This window comes from Sebastes fasciatus, chromosome 18, assembly GCF_043250625.1.
Source record: "Sebastes fasciatus isolate fSebFas1 chromosome 18, fSebFas1.pri, whole genome shotgun sequence".
NCBI lineage: Eukaryota > Metazoa > Chordata > Actinopteri > Perciformes > Sebastidae > Sebastes > Sebastes fasciatus.
In genome coordinates this window covers 15628759-15655152 of record NC_133812.1, presented here as the reverse complement: position 1 = coordinate 15655152, position 26394 = coordinate 15628759, and the positions used below count along the sequence as shown (strand labels likewise).

The 26394-nt window shown below is 39.8% G+C and overlaps 1 protein-coding gene across 8 annotated transcripts in view; it reads right to left on the bottom strand.

Moving 5' to 3' along the window:
* LOC141755984 (steroid hormone receptor ERR2-like) overlaps positions 1 to 26394 on the bottom strand; it is a 110623-nt gene that overhangs the window by 35559 nt on the left and 48670 nt on the right. For 2 of the 8 annotated variants that reach the window (XM_074615379.1, XM_074615381.1), the window contains exon 1: positions 9588 to 10132. The exons of 5 other annotated variants lie outside the window; for them this stretch is intronic. In XM_074615379.1, the coding sequence (XP_074471480.1) occupies positions 9588 to 9637 (50 nt within the window). In that variant the 5' untranslated portion in view covers positions 9638 to 10132. Of the gene's footprint in view, positions 1 to 9583; positions 10133 to 26394 lie in introns of those variants that run through there. One more of the 8 variants, XM_074615380.1, reaches the window with a different exon arrangement.

Here is a 26394-nt window from a genome sequence, read left to right as displayed (position 1 = left end):
TTTATATAAAGCCATGAAGTCATCAGGCCCCGACAACATGAAACCTCTCTTTTAACTGCTAACGGGTAGCGGTTGCAGGGAGGAGGAGGAGGAGGAGGAGGAGGAGGGGGAGGAGGAGGAGATAGCCTCCACCCCTGGGCCAGGATCAGATCTATTGATCCTCTGCTTCCTTCCTGTTCCAGATGAGGCATGAAAAAATAAACCCTCCTCTTACGGGTCCCAGACATTCCTTATGCATTTTTAATCAGTCGGGACTGTTAACATAGTGCGAGATGGAGCGATACAACATTATGTTAGTCTTCATTCTGAGGCTACTGCGGTTTATAAAAGATTCACAGGGCTGGCGTTAAATCTTGTTAGCAATCAGCATGCACCTATAGTCAATTGGAAGGTATATTTTCTCCCATCTGAGGGAATTGGAGAGAGCGGCGTGGTAACAGTTAATACATCATCGCAGCCAGATAGGGGGATTCCCTATGGAATAGTACATTGTGGCATATGTAAAAAGTAGTTCACTCCCCACTTAGCACACAGTAACGCTGGGGAGATGTTTTTTTGTTAGGTTTAATGGAAATTTCTAATGGGTCCTTTCAAATCTGTCGAAATGAAATAATGGCACGAGCCGCCAATTCGTGCAGACAGAAATAGCTTCATAGTTTCATAATTTGGTTTCTTCCTCTTATTATAAAGAGAGTTTTTCTAAGCGCAGCCCCGACTCTCCGCAACCCTGGCCCGCTCCCTTGGCAACACACACACACACACACACACTCAAACACGCATTGCACCTCATATCTAATGGGGTAGTGTTTGCTCCGCCGCGCAGAAAAAATGGTACAAACCGAGCAGACGAGCAGGACTCATCAGACAGACGTGAAGGTCACCTGCCATTCCCTGCTCGCCTGTTCTTTGAGGCCCAGACGGTCCCACAATGGACGCCGCGGAGCAGCAGACACAGGTTGCAGTGTGTCCAGCGCACTGAAAGAAAGAGCGTCTAGACATGACTCCATGCTAAAACTAGAGCTGTCCGTAATGTTTAATATGACCGAGACGCTGTCAGAGAGGCTGTATACGCTCAGGTCAGTGACCACTGTTGTTGTTTTTTTATTATTATTTTTATTTTGGAGCCAAAGTGTGATGGGTGTGAAAACGTCCCACCAGAGCAGCTTAAAATCTCAGATGTTGATGTGTGTGTATGTGTGTGTATTTTGGCATGCCTCCTCATGCTGGCAGTGCTGCAGATCCCCTGCTTCCCTACATAAATCCTGAATTCACCCACCTCTTCTCTAAACCATGAAATATGTTTTCCAGCCTTCCGAATTTCTGCACAATAAATTTTTACCAGCAGTCAAAAAAGAAAAGAAAATGCATATTCAAAGCAATTCTCCACAATGACCTCATGCTATCCTTGGCTCGACGAGCGAAGGGTTAAAAACTCTCCATATTTTACTATGTATTTTCTCACAGAGGGGAAATATTATTGTTAAGCTCGGGGTTAGGCTTGTAGCGAGGAACACGGCGTAAATCACGGTGCTGAACACACAGTGGAACATGGAAGCGCAGAAGGACAGAGGCAAGGAGCCATGCATGAAATTAGTTCATTAATCTTTCTATGATAGGCTGTCCTTGTTTGGGGCAAACTCTATCAGCTCTAAACTGAGTGCCCCTTCCTGCCTGACACATAGATTACACCGTTAGTCCGCGGCCGGCGGTGTCTGGGAAATGAATGGTCACGCGAGCGGGAAAATGGGGTAGCGTGTGTCGCCCGAGTGTTAAGTAGTAACAACAACATGCGCGTGACACAGCGTTGGCACAAATGAAGGTCATCAAAAAATGTGTGCGTTCTGAGATTTAAATGCATTTATGCGCCGCTGCGAATAATGTAGTCGGTTTACGGAGAGGAGACATTCGTCAAAATGTATTTTTAAAAGCACATTTTAAGGTTATTTGTTACAATAGAAACGACCATGTTTATTAAAATCTGCAAGCTGTGCATGTCTTCGACGTCTTTAGCTGTCTGCTCCCACCTTACAGCTCCAGTTAACACATCTAAATCTCAGCCAACAACTTAAATATTACTTATAAAATTGTAGTTACTATCTATCAAGTCTGAATTGTTGCGTCCATATACCTCCTTAAGTTCTCTTAGTGTCTGCTGGATGAGACGATGCATTTGCCTCTAAACTGTGGAATAGTTTACCTCAATCAATCGACATTTAAACAAAAACTCACTTATTTACCGGCTATTTTGGATTGAGGTAATTTCTCTTTTTATAAATGTTACTCCTGGTCTAATTTAGATTGTATTCTATCTAAATTATATCTATATAAATGATATCTTGCCTCTCTGTGGTAGGTTGTGCCTTCAGCATTTGTTTTATGTATTTTATTAGGCTTTATGTATCTTATGTTCAAGTATGTGTGCATTCAATGTTTCACTTGGCTGCAAGAGGGAAAATTAAGTTTAGGACTGCAATGATTGATTAATCTGAAAATAATTTTTACAGGAAATAGTGAAAAAATCTCCATCACAAGTTCTCAGAGACCAAAGTGACGTCTTCATATGTCTTTTTCTGTCTAAACAACAGTCCAAAACTCAAAGATATTCTATTTGTTATTATAGAAAAATAAGACAAACACCAAATATTCAATTGGTTTAAAAAATCCTTAAATTCCTTAATTGATTATCAAAAAAGCTGTAATTTTCTAATAGTTTAAGATCTAATAAATTTAAAGCTAAAGTTTGTGTTTTGTGCTTTTATTGTGAAGGACTTTGTCAATTTTCTGCGGCAATCATTCTAAATGCTCTTAAGGTCTTTTCAGACAAAACGCAAATAATTACTGCGAATAAATCACACGGTGATTTAAAAAATTCAAACCTATCTATGTCTATGAGTCTATCCACACTGAAACCGAAACTTAAACTTTCGTGTTTCCTGCAGCTGTTTTCATTTCTGCGAATTTCGGATGCGGATAAAAACAAACCAACCAATAAAATAATGACTTTTGTTCACGCGATCAATAGATTTTCTCGGACTTCAATGTCATAATTCTGTTCATACCGTCACACAACAACATGGATATTGATCTTGCAAAATAACATCCTTCTTTTGAGGTATTTTAATGAAGCTTTGAATGTCTGTTGTCATATTTTATGATGCCATCACCCTAAAAAAATTAGAAAAATGTGATTTTGTGTTATTGTGGTCGGCTACCTGATCAAGTTCCATAGCTGAAGAAGGCCATGGGGTATGGTTGAAACCTCTGAGAATTAGTAAGTAGACTTATTTATTACAAATTTGTGTCCCGAAAGTGTAGAAAGAATCTCTACGCTCTTTATGAATTTTGTTTTGAAAACATTTTTACTTTCTTACTTTAAAGTTACCACTTCTGACCAACTCTGTAAGTTCCAGTAGTACGTTTGTACTGCATGCATACTTTGTTTCTGCTTCTCGGAGTCTCTAACTAACACACACACACACACACACACGCACACACACTCACACACACCCACACACACGCGCGCTCGTACACAGAACTTCCAGCATATGGCCTCTTCAATGTCACTGCCACGAGGAGAGATTGCATAGATTTCCCACATGGATGATGTCTCCTTACCTGGAGTATCAACCCCCATCTACATACACGTCCACCACCTCCAGGAAATTGCTCTCCCCGCAAAGTCAAACACACCCCTAACTGCCTTTTAAAAAGAGACAGAAGAAGGAGGTTATGGGGGAGAAAGAATAAACGAGCAGAGACTTAAGCCGTCATTGGGAATCAGAGGGGGACTCATGAGGGACAGTTACGATATTGATTTCATAAATAAACAGAGATGGCCATCGATCCTAATGTTATTTTGCATTTCAATTACTGCCCAGAAACATAACCTTCAAACGTCTGCTTCTCCACAGTAATAACATCCACTGATAATCACAAGCGAGTCTTGTCCGGCGCAAATTGGCTTTTCTCTCTCGCACTCTCTCTCTCTTTTTTTTTTTTTCCAAATGTGTAAATGACACAACTTTGCATTTGCCTAATGGTATTAGGGCATGGGCTGAATTTCAAGTGAGACTCAAGCTGATACAGTAAGCGCTCCGGTCAATTGACACAATGCAAATTAACGTGGTGAAGAGGAATTAAGTTCACAATGTGAGACCTCGTGAAGCTACGATGAGGCCCATTAAATTAAACATGCTGGCTGACCCACACTCCATGATTAGACGCACTGCTTCTTCTTCTTCTCTCTCTCTCTGTGTGTGTGTTAATTTCATTTGATCAATAAAACAAACTCATTCTAAGAAGTCCTCTCTGCTGCCTGCGTTCAGCCTGAAAGCCACGTTCGTTGTTTTGATTGAATAGCGGCTGCAAAAAAAAAAAAGCGTCCATCTACATCCTGATGAATGCAGAGTCCTTGACAGGCTGCCTAAAGGATATATCTACATCCCTATACATCAAGAGGGGGTCACGACATGTAATGAAGTTATTTCTCCTCTCGTGCCGTCACACAGAGCTGCTGTTCCCTCGTATGCAGCAGCCATCGCCATTAATAAACACGTCACTCTGAACACTTTTGAATTGTTTTTGTCTCTGGTCATTTTTACTGATGTTGTTCATGAAAACTCAAAGCTGGCGGTAAAAGAGAAGTTGGAGGGAAGCAGCATATTTTTTCAAACAATTTGAACACAATGCACCTGCTCCCTCAGTCCGCCAGTGGACTCTGTTTACTTCCCAGTCCATTTTACTGGTCCCATCAGCCAATCAAACTTGAATAGAGCTGCAACGATAAATCAATTTGTTGTCAACTATTGAATTCATCGCCGACTATTTTGATAATCGATTAATCACTTTGAGTAATTTTTGAAGAAAAAAAAGTTTCTTAAATGTGAATATTTTCTGGTTTCTTTACTCTTCTATGAAAGTAAACTGAATATCTTTGAGTTGTGGAAAAAACAAGACATTTGAGGACGTCATCTTGGGCTTTGGGAAACACTGGTCGACATTTTTCACCGTTTTCTGACATTTTATAGACCAAACAACTAATCGATTAATCAACAGATTAATCAACAATGAAAATAATTGTTAGTTGCAGCCCGAAACTTGAAGATGGGTTTTAATAATTTTGGTACAAAAGCAAACAGTGACCGTGTTACTTAAAGTACAGTGATGATAGCGGTTTCAGTGCAGTGCAGAAAGGTGTGCTGGAAGCAGCAACATTTGTCCACTCACTAGAGTGATTAAGCAGAATGTAAGACGCCGGCCCTCACAAGTAACAAAACAACAATCCCAGTAATGTAACCATGACTTCAAATTAAACTAACTATTTCTGATGTTCACTTAAATGCTTTTGAAGAACACATAGAAGCAGAGTAAGACTCAAATTGATCAGTAACATATAAGATATCATTTCATAAATCTCTGTTTTCTTTGTTCTTTCTGTATCAGATCTTTTTTTGGGGGGGAAAGTTTTATATCATGACAGTTTCCGGTTAAAAATCTCAACTTTGGCCCAACAAAATTCAACATAGTACGTATGTCAGTAATAAACTCCAGGAAATAAGCGTATGCTCAGGGTTTAAATATTCTGCTATAATTTAATTAAGATGAACTTCTGCGATACTACATATTTAAAAATATTTTTTCTTGACGTAATGTTTAATGTGCTACTCATTTATCAAAAAAAATAAAAGATAAAAGATCAAATAAAACGTTCGTTAAATATTAGATATCAACTTTGTAATCTCTTCTTTATGAAGTAGAATAATGCGGTCATGTTAAGAATTGTGACATAGTGGATTTACAGTATAAGTAGCATAATGTAGCATTAAATAATTCTTAAGAGTATATAATTATTGTTTTCATCTTTAACTTTTCAACTTTTAACTTTTCAAATTTTTACTGCGCTGTATAAAGTCAAATTCCTTTGTACATTTTGCGAATAAAGCGATTCTGATTTATCTATAATTTTTTTGAGATATTATTGACACTGACTAATGGAAACATTACATTATAAACACACTATGACAAAGTGCATAACTGGTGTAATATATGCAGATGCAATGCATGATAAGATGTGTGTCTCTTAACAGACACAGTCAGGTGTTTCCATGATATGGCACCGCTAAAATTAGATCCCAGGTCAGTGTGTGATTCTTTGGTCTCATCCGTATGTGCGCGCAAATATGTGTGTATGTGATCGTGTGTGTGTGTGTGTGTACATTTGACCGCTTGTGCTTATTCGTTCCTGTTGGTTTGCTTGTGAAGGGCACCTATGGGAACAGCAGGTGGAACGACAGAGAAATGGATCTGATTTATTAACTGAACATAAAGAGCAGTTAAACTTGAAGTATAAATGATGCAGTTGTCAAAACTGCCATGTGGCTAATGAAACCACAGCTAATCACAGAGACACAATAAGGTTGACCATTTTAAAAATCAACATTTACTTGTTAAACATTTAAAGAAAATGAAAATAAGATGCCTTTGTTTCATAATGAAGACATAAAACTCTATCATGTAAGAAAAGAGTGTCTACCATGAAAAAACTATTTATAAGCAGAAGGACTTTTTTCTCTCCCAAGAATTTTCAAATCATGTCATCTGACTGAAAATGTGGAAAGTAACTAAGGAGGCAGATTTTAATAGTAGATTACACAGTTAAATGGACTCTGGTCCAGAGTTTGTTTTTTAATCCACACGTACTGTATAGATGCAGCTTATTTGGATTTTGGTTATACACACAAATTAGTTTATAATTTCAATCAAGAAACACCAAATCGATCCTCATGTGGATATTTAAAAAAAGATTAAATCATAAATTACGACCACTGAAACATCTTAGCATATTTACATTAACATGTATGTACAATAAAAAAATTTAATTTATTATTTTTTGGGCAGAGGAAACACATCTCTGAACTGAGTCATTTCAAGTTATCCTGGAAAACGATATTAAAAAATATCTAGATATATGCGTGTAAATATATATTCATTAAATATTTCTATAATGTGAAATGCCTGATAAGCTAATATTAATTTGTAGGTACTAGAACATATCTGCCTCCTCAGCAGAGACGTGGCGTGAGAGTTGGACTACCAGTCGTGGGACCTCTCACCTCTGGCCAGTAGGTTGGCCGTCAGACCTCAGGGGATTATTAATAGTGTTCCCTGAAGCCAGACCTTACTAAGCACAGCTTTAGCACAGATTTACTGTATGCAAATACATGAGCAACTACAATTACTTGCAGGTGGTAAACAGTGTGTCAGTATTGTTAACAATACTTAAAAGTAAAAACACTTTTTAAGTGTGTAGCTTCTGTTACAATGTTCTTTTGCTAATGAGTTTTTTTCTATTATAAACTGCAAGTTTCCTACAGTTTATAGTGATGGCAGACTGTTTTATTTAAAAACTTTGTCATGGTTTGCCTTGAATAAACTCTCCTTAAATAATCAACATAATAGTTACTAGTTAAACTAACTCCTTTAATGCCGCATTAATTAATCCCAGGAAGAACTCAGTTATAACCAGTAGAAATATGTAGAGTGGTGAGTTTGTAAATTTGTACATGACTTTGTGGTGTATTGGGTGATGTCATAAAAAGGTACTATAAATGGTCCTGCAGTTATCAGAGGAGGCAATCTTAAAATACCAAAACATGTACACATTCAGATGCATACATTAACATATAACATGTATATACATGCACATACGTAACCAGCTCCTCACACGCGTAAAATACACTTGCATATGTTTGTGTACGTCCATAAATGCAGGGTTTACATGCAAATGCACACATGCATCCCTACAAACACAGCAGAACACACACATACACACGCACGCACACACATGCACACACTTACACACACTACTAAGACCTGGCCAGGGGTCAGTATAGGTTAATAGCATCATATCGTTACCTTTGTCTTTTTTAGCATTTAAATTCATCTTAAAATATAAAAAGAAATATAATAACTTAAAGCCCACGGTGTTAATTGTATGAATGTGTACGAAATGCTGTTTTACAGATTCTGCAAATTGATGATTGTGCGAAAAAGAGGAGCTCAGGGGTTGTGGGTTTTACACCGCAATCTGCACAGGAATTACAATATTGAATGTCAAAGGCTGAAAAGACAATACATGAAACTGATCTATTGAAACACATTAAAAAGAAATGAAACCCAGATCTGTTACTTTTATGTGAGATATCAAAACAACGGACACGTTCTCTATACACTTGTGGTCAAACATTACACTTCTATCTGTCCACTCAGAAATTACAATGATTAATTTGATTGTAGTAATTAAATTAAATGTATATACTTTGTGTGTTGTACCTTACATTGTGTGTACTGCACATTTAAATTAACAGTTTGAATTGTCAATGTTGTACACTTTATACTATATTACTTGCCATTTTGTGTCAGTATAAATGTAAAATACAACATAAAAATAAATGTAAAAAGCAACAATATGTACATTTTTAATGTAGCATGATATTACTGCAAAGTGTATAAAAGCTGCAACCACTTTTAAATAATAGTTACTAATCCCTCCTAATAAAAGCAGTTACTTTTGAATGCAAAAAATGTTTTATCTTTTCTCTTGCTAACCAAATACAGGCTGATGTTATTTCACCTTTATGAGATTTTGCCTAAAGTTGCAGAAGATCTTTCTTTTCTTATGTTCAGAGTTTGAAATACTCCTAATCACAGTCCTGCAAAAAGTGCTAAGCAGGTTAAACCATTCCAATCCCATCTACAGATTACATTAAGAGGATCCCAGTAAAGGGTCTCCCTGTCTAATCATATTTGGTCAAAAGAAGAGCGTCTTTCCAGGCATGCAACGAGTGAAGTAATGAAAAACAAAAGGCTGGTGAGAGTTTCTTTGACTTCTGTAAAACAAGCTGCTTGATCCCCGCACTTATGAACTAAATGCACTGTATACTTTAATCTTATTTAAATATAATTAACTGCATTTTCTTTATGTATACTGACACTTTGGAGATGATCAAATCCCTCCCTGATTTAATCATAAACAGCAAAATTAAGTACAAAATCACAAACAACAGAAAAGTGATCAAAGCTTTAACTAAACAGGCAGTTGTCTGCCCCCTCGAACACACTGTCATCTGTCTCTCATGAACACACACTCTCACACAGACTGGGCGACAGTACAGTCACAGTTTTCCTTCCCTGGGACACCGCCGGACACCGGCTGCTGCCAGAGGATAGTCGTCTGGATACGGTCGGCATTAATCTGCCTCTGGCTCTTCCCTGCGGCTGAGGTTAAACCCTGGATCCTGATGCAGAGCTACACAGCTGTAGGGCAACCGTCCGACCTGGACTCCCCGCGGGCTACTCTACCGAGCTGCTGTCCCGTACACGGGGAGGTGGAGCTGAGATAACGTGAGGAACTCCCTGGCTTTTGAAACAGTTTACTTTACGCATGAGATTTTTCATTTTTTTCTCTCCTTTTTGATAAAAATAGAGGCAAAAAAAGGCAATAAACCTGTCATCTAAAATGGAAACAACAGTAGAGATGAAGAAGAAACAGACGATGAGGAAAAAGAGGTGGAAAGAGATGCACCTACTGGTTGTGGTAGCAGAGAGGGTCAGGGATGCACAGTTCGGAAACATCCATCAGTCCACGTTAAGCATTCCAGGTGTTGCAATAAAAAAACTGATAAACAAACAGCTGGGGGAAAAGCTGGAGGAGGAGATCAGTTCCTAAGTCTCCACATATCTTGATGAAATGTTGGTCAGGTGTTCCTGGGTGTTGTCTCCCCGCCCTCCCCTGTTCAACACACACACACGAACACACAAAATAAAAAAAAAAACCTTCTGGCTCGGCCCGACAAACTCCAGTCGGCACAGGTGCTGCTGCACACTTAGGCTCAGGAGTACGTGTGAAGAGAGGAAGAGTGATGGCGATACAGAGAGAGAGGAGAGAGGAGAGAGGAGGAAAAATCCTGAGGTAGAGATGAAGAGAGGAAGTAAGTGTAGAGGAGAAAGAAACGAGATCAGGGGGAGTGATGGAGAGAGAAAGAGAGAATAAAAGACAGACACAGATGGATGGAGAGCAGCAGTGGTGAGAGCGCACTCGGGCTGAGTAAGTCAGCGAGGGGATTGAGTCTCCATTGAAGTCATGGGGGCTCTTTAAGAGCAGGGGGGAGCGGCTTGGGGCATACGGAGCAGACGCCATTGGTCGGTTTCAGGAAGGCTGTCCTGAGTGCAGCCAATGAGGAGGAGAGATTACTGAGATGGGACGGGCTAATGGACTACCGGTCGGTGTCCAGTCATTCACAAGGGAGCGCTGCAAAACACAGAGACACAGGCAGACCCCCCCCAAGATAGATATAGATATATATAGATACACAGTAGATATAGAGGGGGTAGATGAGGAGTTGGTGTTTACAACTACAGAAGTAAAGTGAAGTGGACAGCAGTAATTGACAAGCAGCAGAAGTAGCAGCACGCTCACTGAAGGCGATTTAAACAGGTCTGTTTACTGTGCTTTAAAGGGCTCAGTGCCAGCTTACGGAGCTAAACTGTTCCCTTTACTCTTTTATCCTCCACCGTGGATCTGGCTTTTCCACAGCCTGCCCTCCCTTTGAAGTAACGGCAGCTGCTTCCCACAGCATTTCACCAGTCCCACTGTGAAGAGACGGGGGTCACACCAGTAACGAACGAGACAGGATGTAAGAAACCGAGAGTGATAATGACCTCGGCACGAACGATAGTAACGATGACAGACAAGTTTGAGTGGATCTTTACCACGTCTGTGTAATGTGGCAGCCATCAGAGGAAACCCAAAGCCCCCCCACCTCCACCACCCCGCCCCCCCAATTCAACCCACTTCATCAACCCACATTTTCCTGATCGATACAAAACCCATCACACGCTCTTATTGATCACAGCGTTGCTGTGTCGCCACAAGCCTCGGGACAGACTCTGTTTCCCAACCGTCTTTTAAATAAAAAGGAATTATATAATTTTGAACGTTTTCTTTTCATGTCAGTCCGTATCAAAGTCACGGGAGCGAAGGCTGATTGCTTTAATAAAAGGAGCTGTGCGTTCTCAATTAAAGTTTTGATCAATATTTGGGCATTTGATGTACTTTCCTGCGGAGGAAAACCAGGATATTCCCGCTGATCTGATTAAGACATCCAGACATAATCAATAGAGGAGATATGTTTATGTTTTTAATGAGGCAGAGAGAAGACGCTAATGTTTACATGACATGTATGATTTCACATTAGGTTTGGGGGGGAAAGTTAATTAAATAAAAAAAATAAAAATGTTTTTTTTTTTTTTTTTAATGCAAATTTAGAGTGCATGTGAAAGTATCTCTAAAGGTAAAGCTGCAGATTTGGTTAATTAAATCAATTTTTGACTGGTGAAACATTATCAAAATGACATTCTCATCTATCAGAGTTGTTTTATTTCATCTATTAATTAAAAAAAAAATCACTGCATTTAATTTTGCAGCTCCACTCTTGTGTTGCCAGTTTTCTGAGGTGGGCCATATTGTTAAGTCCAAGGCTCATCTGCCTCCCTCCCTCTCAGCCAGCCAGCTTACACAGCGAGGGGACACACCGGGCTTCATGGCATCTGACAGGAAATCTATTGAACGCACAGTCTGTAATCCCACTATCACGCTATCGCCAAACGAAGAAACAGTAATCCAATCATTAGGTCTGTATTTAAGCAAAACAGATTTTCAGCTCTACGACCGAGAGTGTGTCTCTTTAAGCAGATCACAGCGAGTCTGGGATCTAAACACACTGTGCATTTCCAGGCAGCAGTTTATGTTTTCATTGTAGTTTTTGCTCTCATTTGCTGTTTTTCACTCTCAGTCATGTATTCCCCATCTGAATGCTGGAATATGGCCTTAATTTAACAGAGAACAGATGGATAGAAAAGGGAATTGGGTTTATTTTTGGAGAGAAATTTAGGCTTGTACAGTTTGAAAATGTGTGCACTCATGAATAAAAACACATAAAAACCTGAACGAAACGCTTCTAAAAGCAGATCAGAAACGCTGAGATTTAACCGTCTGTGAGCAATCAGCAGCTTGTTTCTGAAAAGTGAAAAGAACCAATCGTTATCTGTCAATAAATAGTAATTACATATTGTGGTGAGTTGAGGGACACAATCTCGCTGTCACACTGGCAGCATGTAATTAAAATCCTGATTCATGAGCAAACTGGTCTTTTATGTCCGACCTTTTGACCTCTCCAAACAGACACTGGACCGAGAGCGGCCCGATGGCTCAGCAGGAAGCCCGCCGTGTATTCCCACTGGACATAACTTGTTACAAATGATGCATGTCAACTTTTAACAACAAGAAACTGATAAAATAATTGCATTGATTACCAGACAACAGACAGTATCTTCCTTAAAAAGACTTATTATAATTGAGGAGCTGTATACTCAAAGCTCATCGCTGCTACTTCTCTGGTTTTAATGAGCTCATCACACGAATTTAAGCAAATTACTGATAGTCAACAAAAAACAACAACTATGAAATGGGAAATATACAAGCCAAAAAGTAATTTATATATTTATATTATATTTATATATTTAATCAGTGATGGTTTCTTTCTAAAATTTATCAGCTATAAAATATAAAATGTTATTTTTTATTTAAATTTCGGTAACAAGTTGACAAAATCAGTTTCATCTCAGAAAAAAATCATGACTGAACAAACTGTTTCTGTTCAAATTGGAAATTTTCAGTCTAAGAATTAGTGCGAGAGAAAGATTTATATTTATCATATTTCTTATCTTATGAAAACCCACAAACTGAAATATGACAGAAATATAATTATTAGCTTAGAATATTTATGTTTATTTCTGTTATTTAACTAATAATATACTTATAATGAAGGAGCTAATATGACGTGCACAACTCACAACATATCTCCCTCGGAAGTAATGACATATAGTAGAAACAAGTTAAACCTTCCAAAAAAAGATAAGAAGAGAAGTTATTAAGAGTCTGATAATGTTTCTGTGTTGCACCTTTGTAGAGGTTATTTCATTATAAAGCAGCTATAGCAATGTTATATATAAATCTGACAAAATAAGAGGGACTGTCAAAGGTCAAGGTGACCTGAGATTATTACCTATTAATCTGTTTTGTTATATTTAGGTGTTTTTTTCTCCTTTGGTTTACTCTCCACTTATGTAGTTTGGTTTTAAAAAGCAATTGTTCATGTTATATATTTTATTTTTATTTGACATCATGGGACCATGTTGGAAATAAGTGTTCTCTCTTTTGAAAAAAAAATAAATATATTTTGAAGTAGGGCTGTGCGATAATTTAATATGATACTTTATCATCTTTTAATGGAATATCGTGATGAAATCATACATCAAGATATCATAATACACAATTACATAATATAAATTGATAATAACAAGCACATACTAACTCAAATTTCTCAGAAAGAGAAGAAATCTGCTAATGGGAATACCCCAGTGGAGTGAAATCAAACTATTGTCTTAATCTGATTACTCTGTGGTTGTGTGCGTACATGTAAACAGTGTATAGCTGGAAATATTTATTTTTTTCTCTATGATTTCACTTGAAACTGTTATGTTCATTTACACTAAAGTCCTTAATTAAATGAGAAAATACAAATTTTTTTTCAAGCATTTAATTCATACAGGAGTATACAAACATGGGCTCTACCATGTGGTTATTTGACAAAGACTATTTATTTATTTAATTACCAGAAAATGTGCTATATCGAGATATATATCGTAATCGAGATATGAAATGACCTGATAAACGATTTTGTCCATATCGCCAAGCCCTATTTTGAAGATACAAACTATATTTTGATCCACTTATTTGAAACCTCACCATAAAGTCAAACATATTGTACACAGATATTGCAATTCAGGCCAAAAAACTGCAGAGATTAAACTTCTAAAATGAAAGTGTAAAAGCCTCAGCTCCACCTCCAGAGTCCACCAAATCAACAAAAATCTTTATCCAACTACTAACACGACGCTCACTAAACAGACCCTGAATCACTCGCACATTTCCCTCTCGCTGCCACACACTTGTTTGGCTCGTCTGCTGGAGGAGTGTGGAGAGGGATAATTACTATAGCCACAGGGCTGCATTAATCAGCTGGGTGCATTTGTTGGTTTTTATTATGTTCCACTCCCCTCTCCGGGCCACGCTGACTGAGCCACCACGACTAGACGGTGCTGGTGGAGGAGCGCGGTCACCCCGCTGCCCGTTCACGCTGGGTTAATAAATGCTATTAGCCTCTATCTCTTGCCTCTTAATTTCTCATTTAACTGAGGACAGTTAAAACAAAACTACGCGAGCGGCGGTGTTAATCAGGGACTCGTAGCAGGACTCGGATATCCTGATTGAGAGAGCTGGACTCACACGATGAGGGACAGAAATGTATGCTGGGATCTCTGGTATTGAGAGTGGACATGAAATATCCATGCAGGGAAATTCACACTTGATCATTTATTATAGTGGTGGTATGATTTGATATCATTGATAGTAAGCAACAGGCAGAGTATGTCCTAAAGTGTTTTGTGAAATTATGCTTATTTTTCAGCCCCTATGTGAGAATAATTTGTATTGTCTGTAGTTGTTTATATTGTGGGTAGATGTATTATAATTATATTAAGATGAGGACTTTCTTTGGATTCAGTGCAGAAACTGCAATATTTTACTTTTATTATGATATTAAAGAAAAATCAGTTTTTATAAACTCTTAAATTACGGTTGACTCGCATTGTTGCCGTCGTGTATCGTGGCACCGGTTGATCTCACTGCAACATTCATTATTAAAATGTCTTCAATCACGATAAGACACTTTGGTTAAATGCAATCGCCAAATGGCATATATTATCTTGGGGACATTTTTCTAACCTGCGTTGCATCTATATGCTCCAGTGGAAGCCGCCATTGTGATTCCAGCAACAGCGAATGGTCTCCACCGTGTTTAATCACATTAAATATAAACAAAATCAATTGCACCGCCGCGCTCTAATTTTAAACAGCTCCTTGACACCAGTCGAAGCCTCGGCGTCTCGCGTATACGTCACCTGCATAACACAAGAGGGTCTGGATGGAGTCACCTCTACAGCAAAGCCAGGTTGTGTCATTGCCATCCAGAAACGGGATCAATACATTCCTCTCAAGTTCATTCCAATAAGGCAGCTGGCAAAAACGGCCCTCGTGGCGTCAGCTGTTTACAGCTTTATGACGCTTCTGCGTGCGAAGCAAGCCTGCTGGGTTTAGAGCCTGCAGATGAAAACAGCTAGCGCCAAGAGAAGTGGGTAACTTTACACGGTTGCTTTGAGTGTCTACTGGACAAACAACAAGACTCTTTATCTAAGAGAATAGTTCATTTATATCTCTTAATATTAAAGCTAGGGTTGGTAATCTTCAAAAATATATTTTTGTTATACTAGTTGAAATTCTCGGTGACGTCAGGTATTGATCTTTTATTATATAAACTATTAACCTCTTAAGAATCCCGGCCGCTATTCTGTCTTCAGAGATAGCTAGAAGATACTGGTAACATATGAAACAAGAAAACCTAAGCAATTGATATGTTAGGATTGGTATCATGTGGATTGGTATGTCATGTAAGCTTTTCGAGAAGAACGCTAAATAACGCTCCAAACTAACGATACATTATGGCGAGGAAAAACGTACACAGACATTTTCAAAGGGGTCCCTTGACATCTGACCTCAAGATATGTGAATGAAAACTCTGAGAAAAACTGTATCTTATTAGATAAAACAGATGTTGACAAACTACATATTTGCAGTTGAAAAAACAAATCGCAATAAATCGCAATAAATCACAATATATCTTATCGCAACATTAAGCATATCGAACTATGTTTAAAAACGCAATAAGATTGTATTCTGACTTAAGTATCATGATAATATCGTATCGTGGGGCCTCCGGTGATTACCACCCCTACTGTCACTGGACTGTAATAAGCACATCCAATCATTTCATTCAGCCCAAATAAAATGATTGGACGGCCTGCCTGCCTGTGCACAATCTGCCCGTGCACTCACTGTGCGTTACTGGACTCTTCCATGAGCTGCTAGCTTGACAGCTGTGCTAACAATAGCCATGTTTGTTATTTACGAACAAAATCACTCTTTGGAGGGAGGCCTGAATCTCTGTCTCTGAATCTGTCTGTGTTGCAGAATTGGCGACATTCTCTCTAGATTTTGCGACTTTTGGAGCTAGTGCTGCTACTCTAGCTACTTTCATTGGATAAGAGTTGTCAACACTGGGCTGGGTTGCGCGGGTGGATAATTTTTAAAATCTAGTAGACTTGCTAATTTCATAAGATTGCCTGCTTTATGCTTTAAAGAACACTGCAGCACATTTTTGACGCAGAAGCAACTAGGGCTGCAACCACTGATTATTTTCATTGTTGATTCATCTGTTGATTATTTTCTTGATTAATTGATTAGTTGTTTGGTCTATAAAATGTCAGAAAATGCTGGAAAATGACGATCAGTGTTTCCCAAAGCCCAACATGATGTCCTCAAATGTCTTGTTTTATCCACAACTCAAAGATATTCAGTTTACTGTCATAGAGGAGTAAAGAAACCAGAAAATATTCACAATTAAGAAGCTGAAATCAGAGAAGTTTGACTTTTTTTTTTCAAACCGATTAATAGATAATCAAAATAGTGGGCAATTAATGTAATAGTTGACAACTAATCGAATAGAAGCAACAGCTTGCTTGTGTTTAAAAAGACAACGCATTTAGAAACATGCACGTACATTTGTATGTGTAGGTACACTGATCTGTAGAATAACAGTGGTGACAACTCGTGCATTTAAGTAAGTCTTTTACCATAAACGTGTGAGAGAAGGAAAAAAATTGTATGTTCATTGAATTCGTGTCACGGAGCTGCCGGTTGGGCTCGTACCGACTTCAACGTCTCAGAACACCCACAGGGCACTAGTAACTCTTCAATTACCAGCTCCACTCTGAGGAACGGTTAACTTAGGTACAAAACTTTCTGTTTCAAATGACTTATAGCGTGTTTGATAAGGAAATTATCCTCTTTGCTCGTCCCAATCCCATGACAAAAGAGGCTGTTTCTGTATAAATTATCTCCACGGACGAGAGGATTGTCAAAATACTTAGAGAGTCAGTGGTGTATCCTGTGAAACAATAATCATCTGAGCATGATTTCTGCTGCTGAAGAATTATTTCAATGCATAATTTAAACAGCTACTGACTACAAACACACACAAAGCAGATCATGCTTATATTGAAAAGTGAGGGAGGAAAAAAAAAATGTCCAGTGGATTTTAAACTGCAGGAGTTGCAGCCTGTTTACACAGTGCTGATGAATATAATACTAAAAACAAACATTTATGTAAAGCAGCCTCTGTTGGCAGTAAATCTCATTTTGAAGAGAGGCTTGGTATTCAAGGCTTGGTATTCAAGACTTGGCTCCGCTAAGATCCAGGGATGACTTTCATTTAGTCTCACCTCTCCATCCAACTGGGGTCACCCCTGTTGGTATAGCAAGCACAGCAGTCACATTGCTCCACCATGCGCGCAGATTGCTTACTAGAACCGCCTGGAACCTTTCATATTTCCCAGTCAGCATTTTTACAGGATAATTTTGGCAGCCTTTAAGGATATCGCTGCCTTAATAGAGGATAAAAATAAAACGGGTGGTGGAAGGGCTATATCAGGCCGGTATAATCTTGTATTCTATACTGTGTGGAGCTAAACATCTGGCTTTGGCTCCATTCAATGAGATTAAACTTCTCCCCGGTTGATTCCAAAAGACCATTTGTCCTATTTTTAAACTAGAAAGAGTGTTTTGAGCCAAGTGAATCTAAAAAGGCCAGTTAAATTGATTAAAATACTATGGTGTAAATGGCATTATAGAGCAGCCTCTAAGAAAGTCTTTGGTCTATATCCCATTGAGCGATTCTGGTCAGCAGATTTCTATAGATAGATTGTATTTTTTACATGTGTGCGCGCCTCGATGTGTGTGTGCATACATATACAAGCATTGTGTGTGTGCGTGAGCATATTGGTATGTGTAGTTACAGCAGTGACTGACTTCTGTATAAGAAAGCTTGTCAAAATGTCTCAAAGAAGGAAACAGCTTAATTCAATCAGCGCTGCCGCTTTCAAGACCACAGGGGAGCCGGCTAATGGTGTTAGAAACTTGAAAAGTTGGGAAAAAAATAAGCTTGAGGAAGTTCTCACTACCTGGGAAAGAAGTGTGTTCCTTGAGGCTTTCCTATACTGTATGATAGTAAAAGCTCCACTCTTCCGGGCCTTGTTGCTTCTCTGTGAGCTCAAATGCTGGATTTTAGTTTGTGCTCCTCCCATGAGGGGCAAAGCTTTTGCAGAAGTTAGAGGAGGGTTATATGAAGTTCAGTGGAAATGTTTTTTCTCCAGTACTCAGCCAACTTTTTAATAAAAGACAAGAATGTGGATCGAGATGTTCTGCAGGAGCATGTTTGGAGGTGAGTGGATGGGGAGTTAAAATCTTCTAAATAGGCATCCTGTGGGCATTCCCCTTTCAGAATTACGAGAAAGAGACAAATGTTATGCCAGAATCTGGAGGAAACATGACAGTGTGTGTCTACGGCTGAGCCGTGCAGTGAAAAAACTGTGGGTCTACAAGGCGTGCACCTCGTTTGTTTTATGCGCCCTTCCCCCTTCTCCGACATTCACCCCCATTAATTCCATGATTGTGTCTTCCTCTCATTTTCTCCCTCGTTATGCATTTAATGTTTCCAATTTGCCGTCATCACAGAAAAACGCCACAAGAAGCTATAAATTCTTTTCTAATTCCAAATAATTAGGATTACACGGACCAGTGGTTTTCAATCAGCGAGATCATCTCAATGATAGATGGTAGGATAACTGGTCATTGCCGAGACATAAATATTGTGTCGTTCAATTAATCTGGTCTAATGAGGTGTCAAAGCTGCCACTCATCCATCAAATACAATTAGGAATAAACACATATGCATGGAGATGGGTAATTAATAATTAGCAAAGCAAAGAAAACAGTATTGGTTTCAGCAGCCACATTCACAGAGCAATTTACCACAGCTCTTTCTTTATTCGATTTTTCAAGTGAGTGAGACAATGCCACATCAAAGGAATTTCAATCCATTTTTCACCCGTTTTTGTGTCTGATGTTTGCCACGCTCGCTGATTCTGCCAAGACACGTGTCACTTTAGAAAAGCGTTAAAGAGCCAGCTCCGAATCACATTAACTGACAGTTTAACCTTAAAAAGAAAAACCCTAATCTAGGTGCCTTTCATCCAGATGAACTACAGCTAGACCTGGAAACAAAGAGTGCTCCTAAAACGTGATGGATGGAGGTCTTTTCTGGACCACGAAAGAGGAAAACATTTATTCTAAATCTTGGGAATTGGGGACTGTCATCAACAGTTTGTCTTCATCTCTCTCTAAAGCCCACAAGGCTCATTGTCCTAAAAAAGACATTTCATACCGAGCGTTCATTGTCTTCCATTTTCAGAAGGCAGTCAAGCATCCTGACAGAATTAAAGTGCAGTGCTGGGATGAGACCTCTAGTATGAAAATAATCATTTATCCTGCCAAGCTCAAAACATAATGTTCCAGCTGTCAAAAGCTTTCATCAGAGTCTGTCACACAAAGGTAGAAATATTTGAGACCCACTCGTATCAACTATCAGCCAAAGGTCCTGCTTATTAAAGCCCTCTGAGGCACCCAAGTTGACACCTGTCAAACAGGAGCAGTGGGGCAGTTTGCCTTTGACATGGTAAACAATTACAAGGCTTTACCTCCAGAGTTTAACAGTTTTACAGAGAGTAACACAACACTTATGGTACTTATGACATATTCAACAACAACAACAACTAATTTGCAACAGCAAATATGTTTTGCAGGAAAGGTAATGCCGACCGGATTACAAGGAACTTTTAACTGGTTATGAAACAGTCTCAATTTATTGGGTGATGCCTCTATACGATCTACATAAACAAACGAGACCATCAGGGAGAATATTGTCTGTTTCTATATAGTTATTCTTAATGCCCGTCATTGGGTTCAATTCCTGGTGAAATCAGAAGAAATGTTTCACGGCACGAAGAGACCAGCCCGCCGCGGACCCAGATCTGGCTTTGCTGCCGCCTTCGACCTGCAGTCGGAGCTCCGGCGGGAGGTGGAGAACTCCGCGCCCGGCAGCAGCGGCTCCTCCTCCCTCCAGAAACAGAGTTTCTACTCGCTGCTCAGCTGGTCACTGTTGGGAGCCAACATTGACACCACGCTGCTGGAGGCCCAGGCCATATTGCTGGGCCCGCTCGAGGTAAGGGAGGCACGGGAGAACCAGAACCTGGACTGCGCGAGGCAGACTGTCAGACCCTGCTGCAATAAAATGAGAGGTTTTCCAAAGGGACTCTGGTGCTTGGAAACACTACTGCTTTCGTCCACAGGGACCGCCAAAATCTACACAAAATGAAAGTTTCTCGTAGTAGCCATAGACTGTATATAAGAAGTGGACGTAGTCACCGTGACGTAACACATTGGTTTGTGGACCGCTGTTTTGAAGCCTTGAGTTCGGCATTTTGGACGTCACCATCTTGTTTTTTTTGCAACCAGAAGTGACACAAGAGGGTGGAGCTAAGTACAACCGAACGCTGAATAAGACATTTATAGACGAACAAAAATTTTATAATTAACTTTCATGAACTGAAAACACACTTTGAAAGGGTTAAAGTTGTAAGACGAAAACGCGGACAACACCCAGACCGGACAACGCCGTGGTAGCAACCTGTCAATCACAAGGTAGCCACGCCCTAAAGCATAACCTGCGTTATGGTCTATTTGACTCTAAATGGGACCATAATTTACTAAATGAACATCATGCTGTATTGAAGAAGACTTGAAACTAGCGATTGAGACCATAAACTCAGGTTTACAATGTTTACTGAGGTAATAAATCAAGTTAGAAGTAGGCTCATTTTCTCATAGACTTCTATACAATCAGACTTCTTTTTGCAACCAGAGGAGTCGCCCCCTGCTGGCTATTAGAAAGAATGCAAGTTTAAGGCACTTCAGCATTGGCTTCACTTTTCAGATCCAGAGGTTGCCCACTGGTAGCTTTAACATAATGAGGAAAGGTTGTTAGTTAACATATCTGGCAAGTTGCAAAATTGTTGATACTGAACACATCAGTAAAATGTTCACTAACAAGATATTTCATTTGTTTCTTGCAAAAATATCCGCTTGTAGTAACTACAGCATTATTAAACTATTTCCCACCGTTAACGCCATAGTGACTTGATGTTTGTATGTTTTTGTTGAGTGTATCTACAGTGTATTTTAAATGCAGGTACTTGTAATAGTATTCTCACAGGATCTGACTACTTCCTCCACCACCTAAATAATGTTAGTAAAAGGACCTTGAGTTGAGATTATTTTGCCATGTTAGGCAATTTAGCTCAGCCCGTTTGAAGCAAATGAGAAGACAGAGTACAGAGAATTTATGTTTTTATACATAACATTATTAACATTATCATGTTTATTCCAGTGATACAGTATAGAAACCTCTACAGTGTCCAATGCTACCTCCTTAAAAAGTCAACGTACAGTGTGGCCCTGCAGTGCCCCGGCTGATGATGGTAGAGGCACGTGATGCAACAGAAGTCAGTGGTGTTGTCTTCCTGATGTAAGAGTCTACATAACAGGCCAGAGACACCGAGACACCCTGACGGTTCAGTTCAGCAGCAGCAAAGAGGCAATTACCCAGAGGCATCGGGGCGAAAGACAGGAGGAAAATCAATACATAATTTCAGCATTTCAGAGGGTGTTTCCTTCAACTGAGTCAATGTCTCAATTTACCGGTGTGAGGTAGTTGTTTCTATGAGTTAATCTCCTTTTGTATTTCATATTGTAAATAAATACTGATTTACCTATAACTCCCTTTACATGTCGTGGGTTATATAAGACAGCTTCAAGTGGATGAATGCAAATGCAGCTGGATTATGAATCCACTGAATGTGAGGTCTAGCATTAATAAGAATTGACAGCGTACTGTCATGAATTTTGAGTCTGAAAAAGCTGATTCTAAATTCACAAAAAAAGGTTATGCAGACACCTCTGTGCATCCTGTGAGTGGCATATTTGGGAGAAATTCACTTCACCTGACCCGGGGTTAAGAGTCTGAGAGGAATTTCATCTCGTCCTAATGGCACAAGAGTGTGGTGTAAGTTCACACAAAGTTTACAGCTACAGTACCATTCAGTACCCTGTCACACTCCGTTATGGAGGCGGGCAGATGGGCAACCCCGACCTACCCAGCACCAAGATGCCATGGCTAAGTGACAGCAGCCAGACACAAAAATGAAACAAATCAATAGTGGCGTCTCTTATGGAGAAGACCAAAACCACAGCACAACATGATAATGACCAGAAATCCACTCAAGCGTTGAGGCTACCCCCAGAGAGGCGCTTCTTTAAATGAATGTAGGTTAGTGTGATTGACTAATCGCCTACTAAATTAGAAAAGACAATATCATACGGCTTTGTGCTGCTTCTGAGAGCTTTGTCTGCTCCGACTCATAGGAGCACCTATTGCCCATGATGATTGTTAAACATAATGGCACACCTTCTTCCATAACCTGGCAATTATACCGCCTGCAAAAACTTCAGGCATTATCTCCTTACAAAATAGTAAAAGACCCATTTTTAGGATTAGATATAGCTAACTTTTATGTCGTGGATTTGAATATGAAAAGGAGACTGGTGGGGGAGTGCAGGGAGCCCAAGGGACCCAAACACAGACTTCCTCTAAAATGTTAATCGTTTGGCTAATTGAAGGTATGTTCTTTGTCGGCTCTGCGTTTTGGAGGGTCCCTTCTATGGACCGAGCGAGCACAAGGTAGCAGGGCTTTCAGATGTTATTGTATTTGACTGCCGCTGCACCGGGGTGCCAGTGGATTTAGGTGCTTTTAAGATAAGTTACGGGGACACGCACGCAAACCCGCATGTATACCCACCAAGCCACACACACACTAACACATGTACATGCCATCTATTTGCATTTCAAAAGAGCATAATTGCCCAGGGCGGTGGCAGGGGGAGTGTGGCCTCAGGATTCCCTGAGAGCGCCTGTGAAGTTAACGAATCACGAGTCTAGACTCAACCGAAGCTCCTCTTTCATACAACCATATTCACACCAACATCCTCCTGAGTAATGGAGCAGGTAGAGTAGTCACACACCGTTACACTGACAACCCATTTACTGCGGAAAAAAAACGCCTAAAATGATCGTTTTTGTAAAAAAGATGTTCCCTTTCCCCTTGTTCAAGGATAGTTTTTAATTGTTTAAAATGTTGAGCTCAGTCATTAGCCATTTTATATTCAAAATGACTAGCTATGATTAGATTCACACCAGAAAAAGGGATAAATCAGGTTCCGGCGTTTTCATGCACTGCAGGCCACATTTACATGCAGTTGGTCAGTGATCAGATATCAGATTTCTCCTCACAATATTTTTAAAACAAAGCCAATTTGGCTTATTAGATATCGATGACAAATTTGTATGAATTCTGACTTTTACAAATACTCTAAAACTGAAGCTAAATAAGTTTCTACTGCTGAATGTTAGTCAGACTTCTTTTATTTTCAGATATAAGTAGTGGTCTTTCTTTTCATCCCTCCACCCTGCTGTCACAGCGATACTTTCCCTGCTCTGTGTCTTTGTCACAGACTTTGTAAAAACCCTTTTGGAAGCTATGTTAAGTGTATGGCCAAGAAATCAATTTACTCCATCAAAACTCTCTTAACCAGGTTTCTCCTAATCCTCAGAGACACAACGTTATTGAATGCAAGACGCTTCTTATTAACGGAAGTGCAACAGGTCAAGCAGCTAAATCAACTTCTGAACAAGAGATATTTTGGGCGGCGGAGGAAATGGGTTAACTGATCAGCAGCTACGGTGTGCGATTCTGCAGATGCAGCAGTTTGTTGTAAGATGTTGCATTAAAAAAGTAATTAGTAAATTCATCCATCTTTCATATTATGGTTTAGTTTTTATTAGTTGACGAAAAATTGTATACATTTTGTCATAGTTTTCGTTTATTAGGGCCCGAGCACTATTGTAGTGTTTATTATTTAAAGAAATAAACTTAAACCTAATTACATTCATTATACATACAGGTACATGCATGGAATTTGACCTATGCATTTAACCCATCCTAAGCGTTGTAGGAGCAGTGAGCTGCTGTGAAGCGCCCGGAGAGCAACTTGGGGTTCAGTGTCTCGCTCAAGGACACTATGTCATGTAGACAGCTGGGGATCGAACTGTCAAACTTGCAGTTGAAGGATGACCACTCTACCCACTGAGCTACAGCCTTTTTGAGGGGCTGAAGATGCTCAAAAACTCAAAATTGAATGTATCAGAACTGGTGAAACATTTGACATTATAGGGGTCTCTGGCTTGGTTGTGGAAGAATGGCTCAATAGTGCCCCCCTGCAAAATTAGAAAGAAGTAGCCCTTGGGATATGTTTCACCTACATGTATGAAATTTGGTAGGCAGATGTAACATGTGGAGACGTACAAAAAAGCCTCTTGGAGTTATACCGTAAACGCAAAAATAAGTCAGCCATTTTGAATTTCATGTGCCATTTTAGGCCATTTTTAGCCTTTTACAGACACTGTAGTTCAAAAAGCGCTGTTCGCCACAAAACAGGATGTTGCTGTAACTTGAGCGTACATTTTCCAAATTTCACATGCTGGATAACAGTCCAGGCCTGAAGACATCTACATGCCGATATTGTCTCATAGTCATAACGCCACCTATTGGCAACAGAAAGTCAGCGTTATGTGACAGATATCATCTGATTTACGTGAAATCTACATCGTGTGGTCTACACTTGATATACAGCAACATAATGCATGTTTAGCGCGTGGTTTCTAGTGCCACATAGTGGACACAGGAAGGGGGGAAAATTTGCAATACGTCATTTCCACGCAGGAAATACCGTCTAACTCGTGCGTGCAGTGCCCGATGGTCACAGAAAAGCGGGGCCGCGTCAGTTGGAATCCTGCCAGTACCCGCGACGTGTGTGAAGTTGTGAGGGCCCGATCATCACTGAAAAGTAGCTCGTCAACGAATATTTTGAATCATAGTTTCCGTGGACGAAATAGACACTACATCAATGCAAAAAGCTAAGAAAACATATTACTGCAAAAAAAAAATCTAGATACTTGCGTGCATGTGAGCACTGCAGGTAGAGATAACTAGAAACAGACAGTGTGCTTGGCTTTGAATCAATGCATAGAGATGATTCTAATACATCAGATCGTAGCCAGATAGACTCACGGCAGCCCAGTGGGGACGGTCAGGGAATGAAGCTGAGTCTGGTGCTACATGGACTACACTCAACTGAGAGGTAAGCTGCCTCGTTGCTGGAAAGACTGATGGCCTGGCAGAAGTGTTATTTGTCTTGTATTGCTGGGTGAGCCCTCACGTCCACTCAGGAAGAGATGAAAGAGGGACGGACGGTCTGTCTGGGAGAAGTGCTAGCAATGTGGTGGAGGACAATCTGTCACCAGCAGTCATCACTTAACCGAGCCCAGAGCTGCACCACTCACTCAATGAGAACCCCACCAGACTTAAATGGGAGCGCTGGGCAGAGCCAGAAAGAGACATGATTAAAAATATGCATGAAATGAAATGAAATGCAAATCCTTCACCCTTTTACTTCAGTATTGAGCTCAAAAAATCAGAACGTGGGACACAATTTAACAAAAAAAGAACCACTAGCGTACAAAATTAGAACAACAACAACAACAAGGAATATTCAAGATGATAAACTACATTTGACTCTTATTCTACCCTTTTCACAAATAGTTACAAGTTTTTCATCCCGTGTAAACAGCCTCAAAATAACACACAAACACACTTTAGTATCTAATAGGAGCTGGCACTGCACATGGAGGTGAAGGACGTGCGGAGGGGCCGCCCTGTCTCATGACACAATAAATGACTGTGATCCAGGTTCCAGCAAAAACAAGGACTGCTTTTCAATTCCACCTCTTTTACCCGGATGAATGATGAACCCTAGGTAAGAGGTGCAGTGTTGTGGTATTAATATACATCAGGGGCCAGAGCGCCACACTAAATCAGGAGCCCCGGTGCATTTGTTATTCTAATGACAAGCAATAGCCACGTTCGGGCTGTGTGGAGTCCGGAGATCCTAAAGTGTGAGAGGACTAAACTAAAAAAGACTGAAAGTAGAAACAAGGAAAAGTCTTAAAGAGGACTGACTTGGGAGACTGATACTTCAACCCGATCTCACGGGAAGGAGTATAAATAGCACAACATTGCAAGGACATTCCG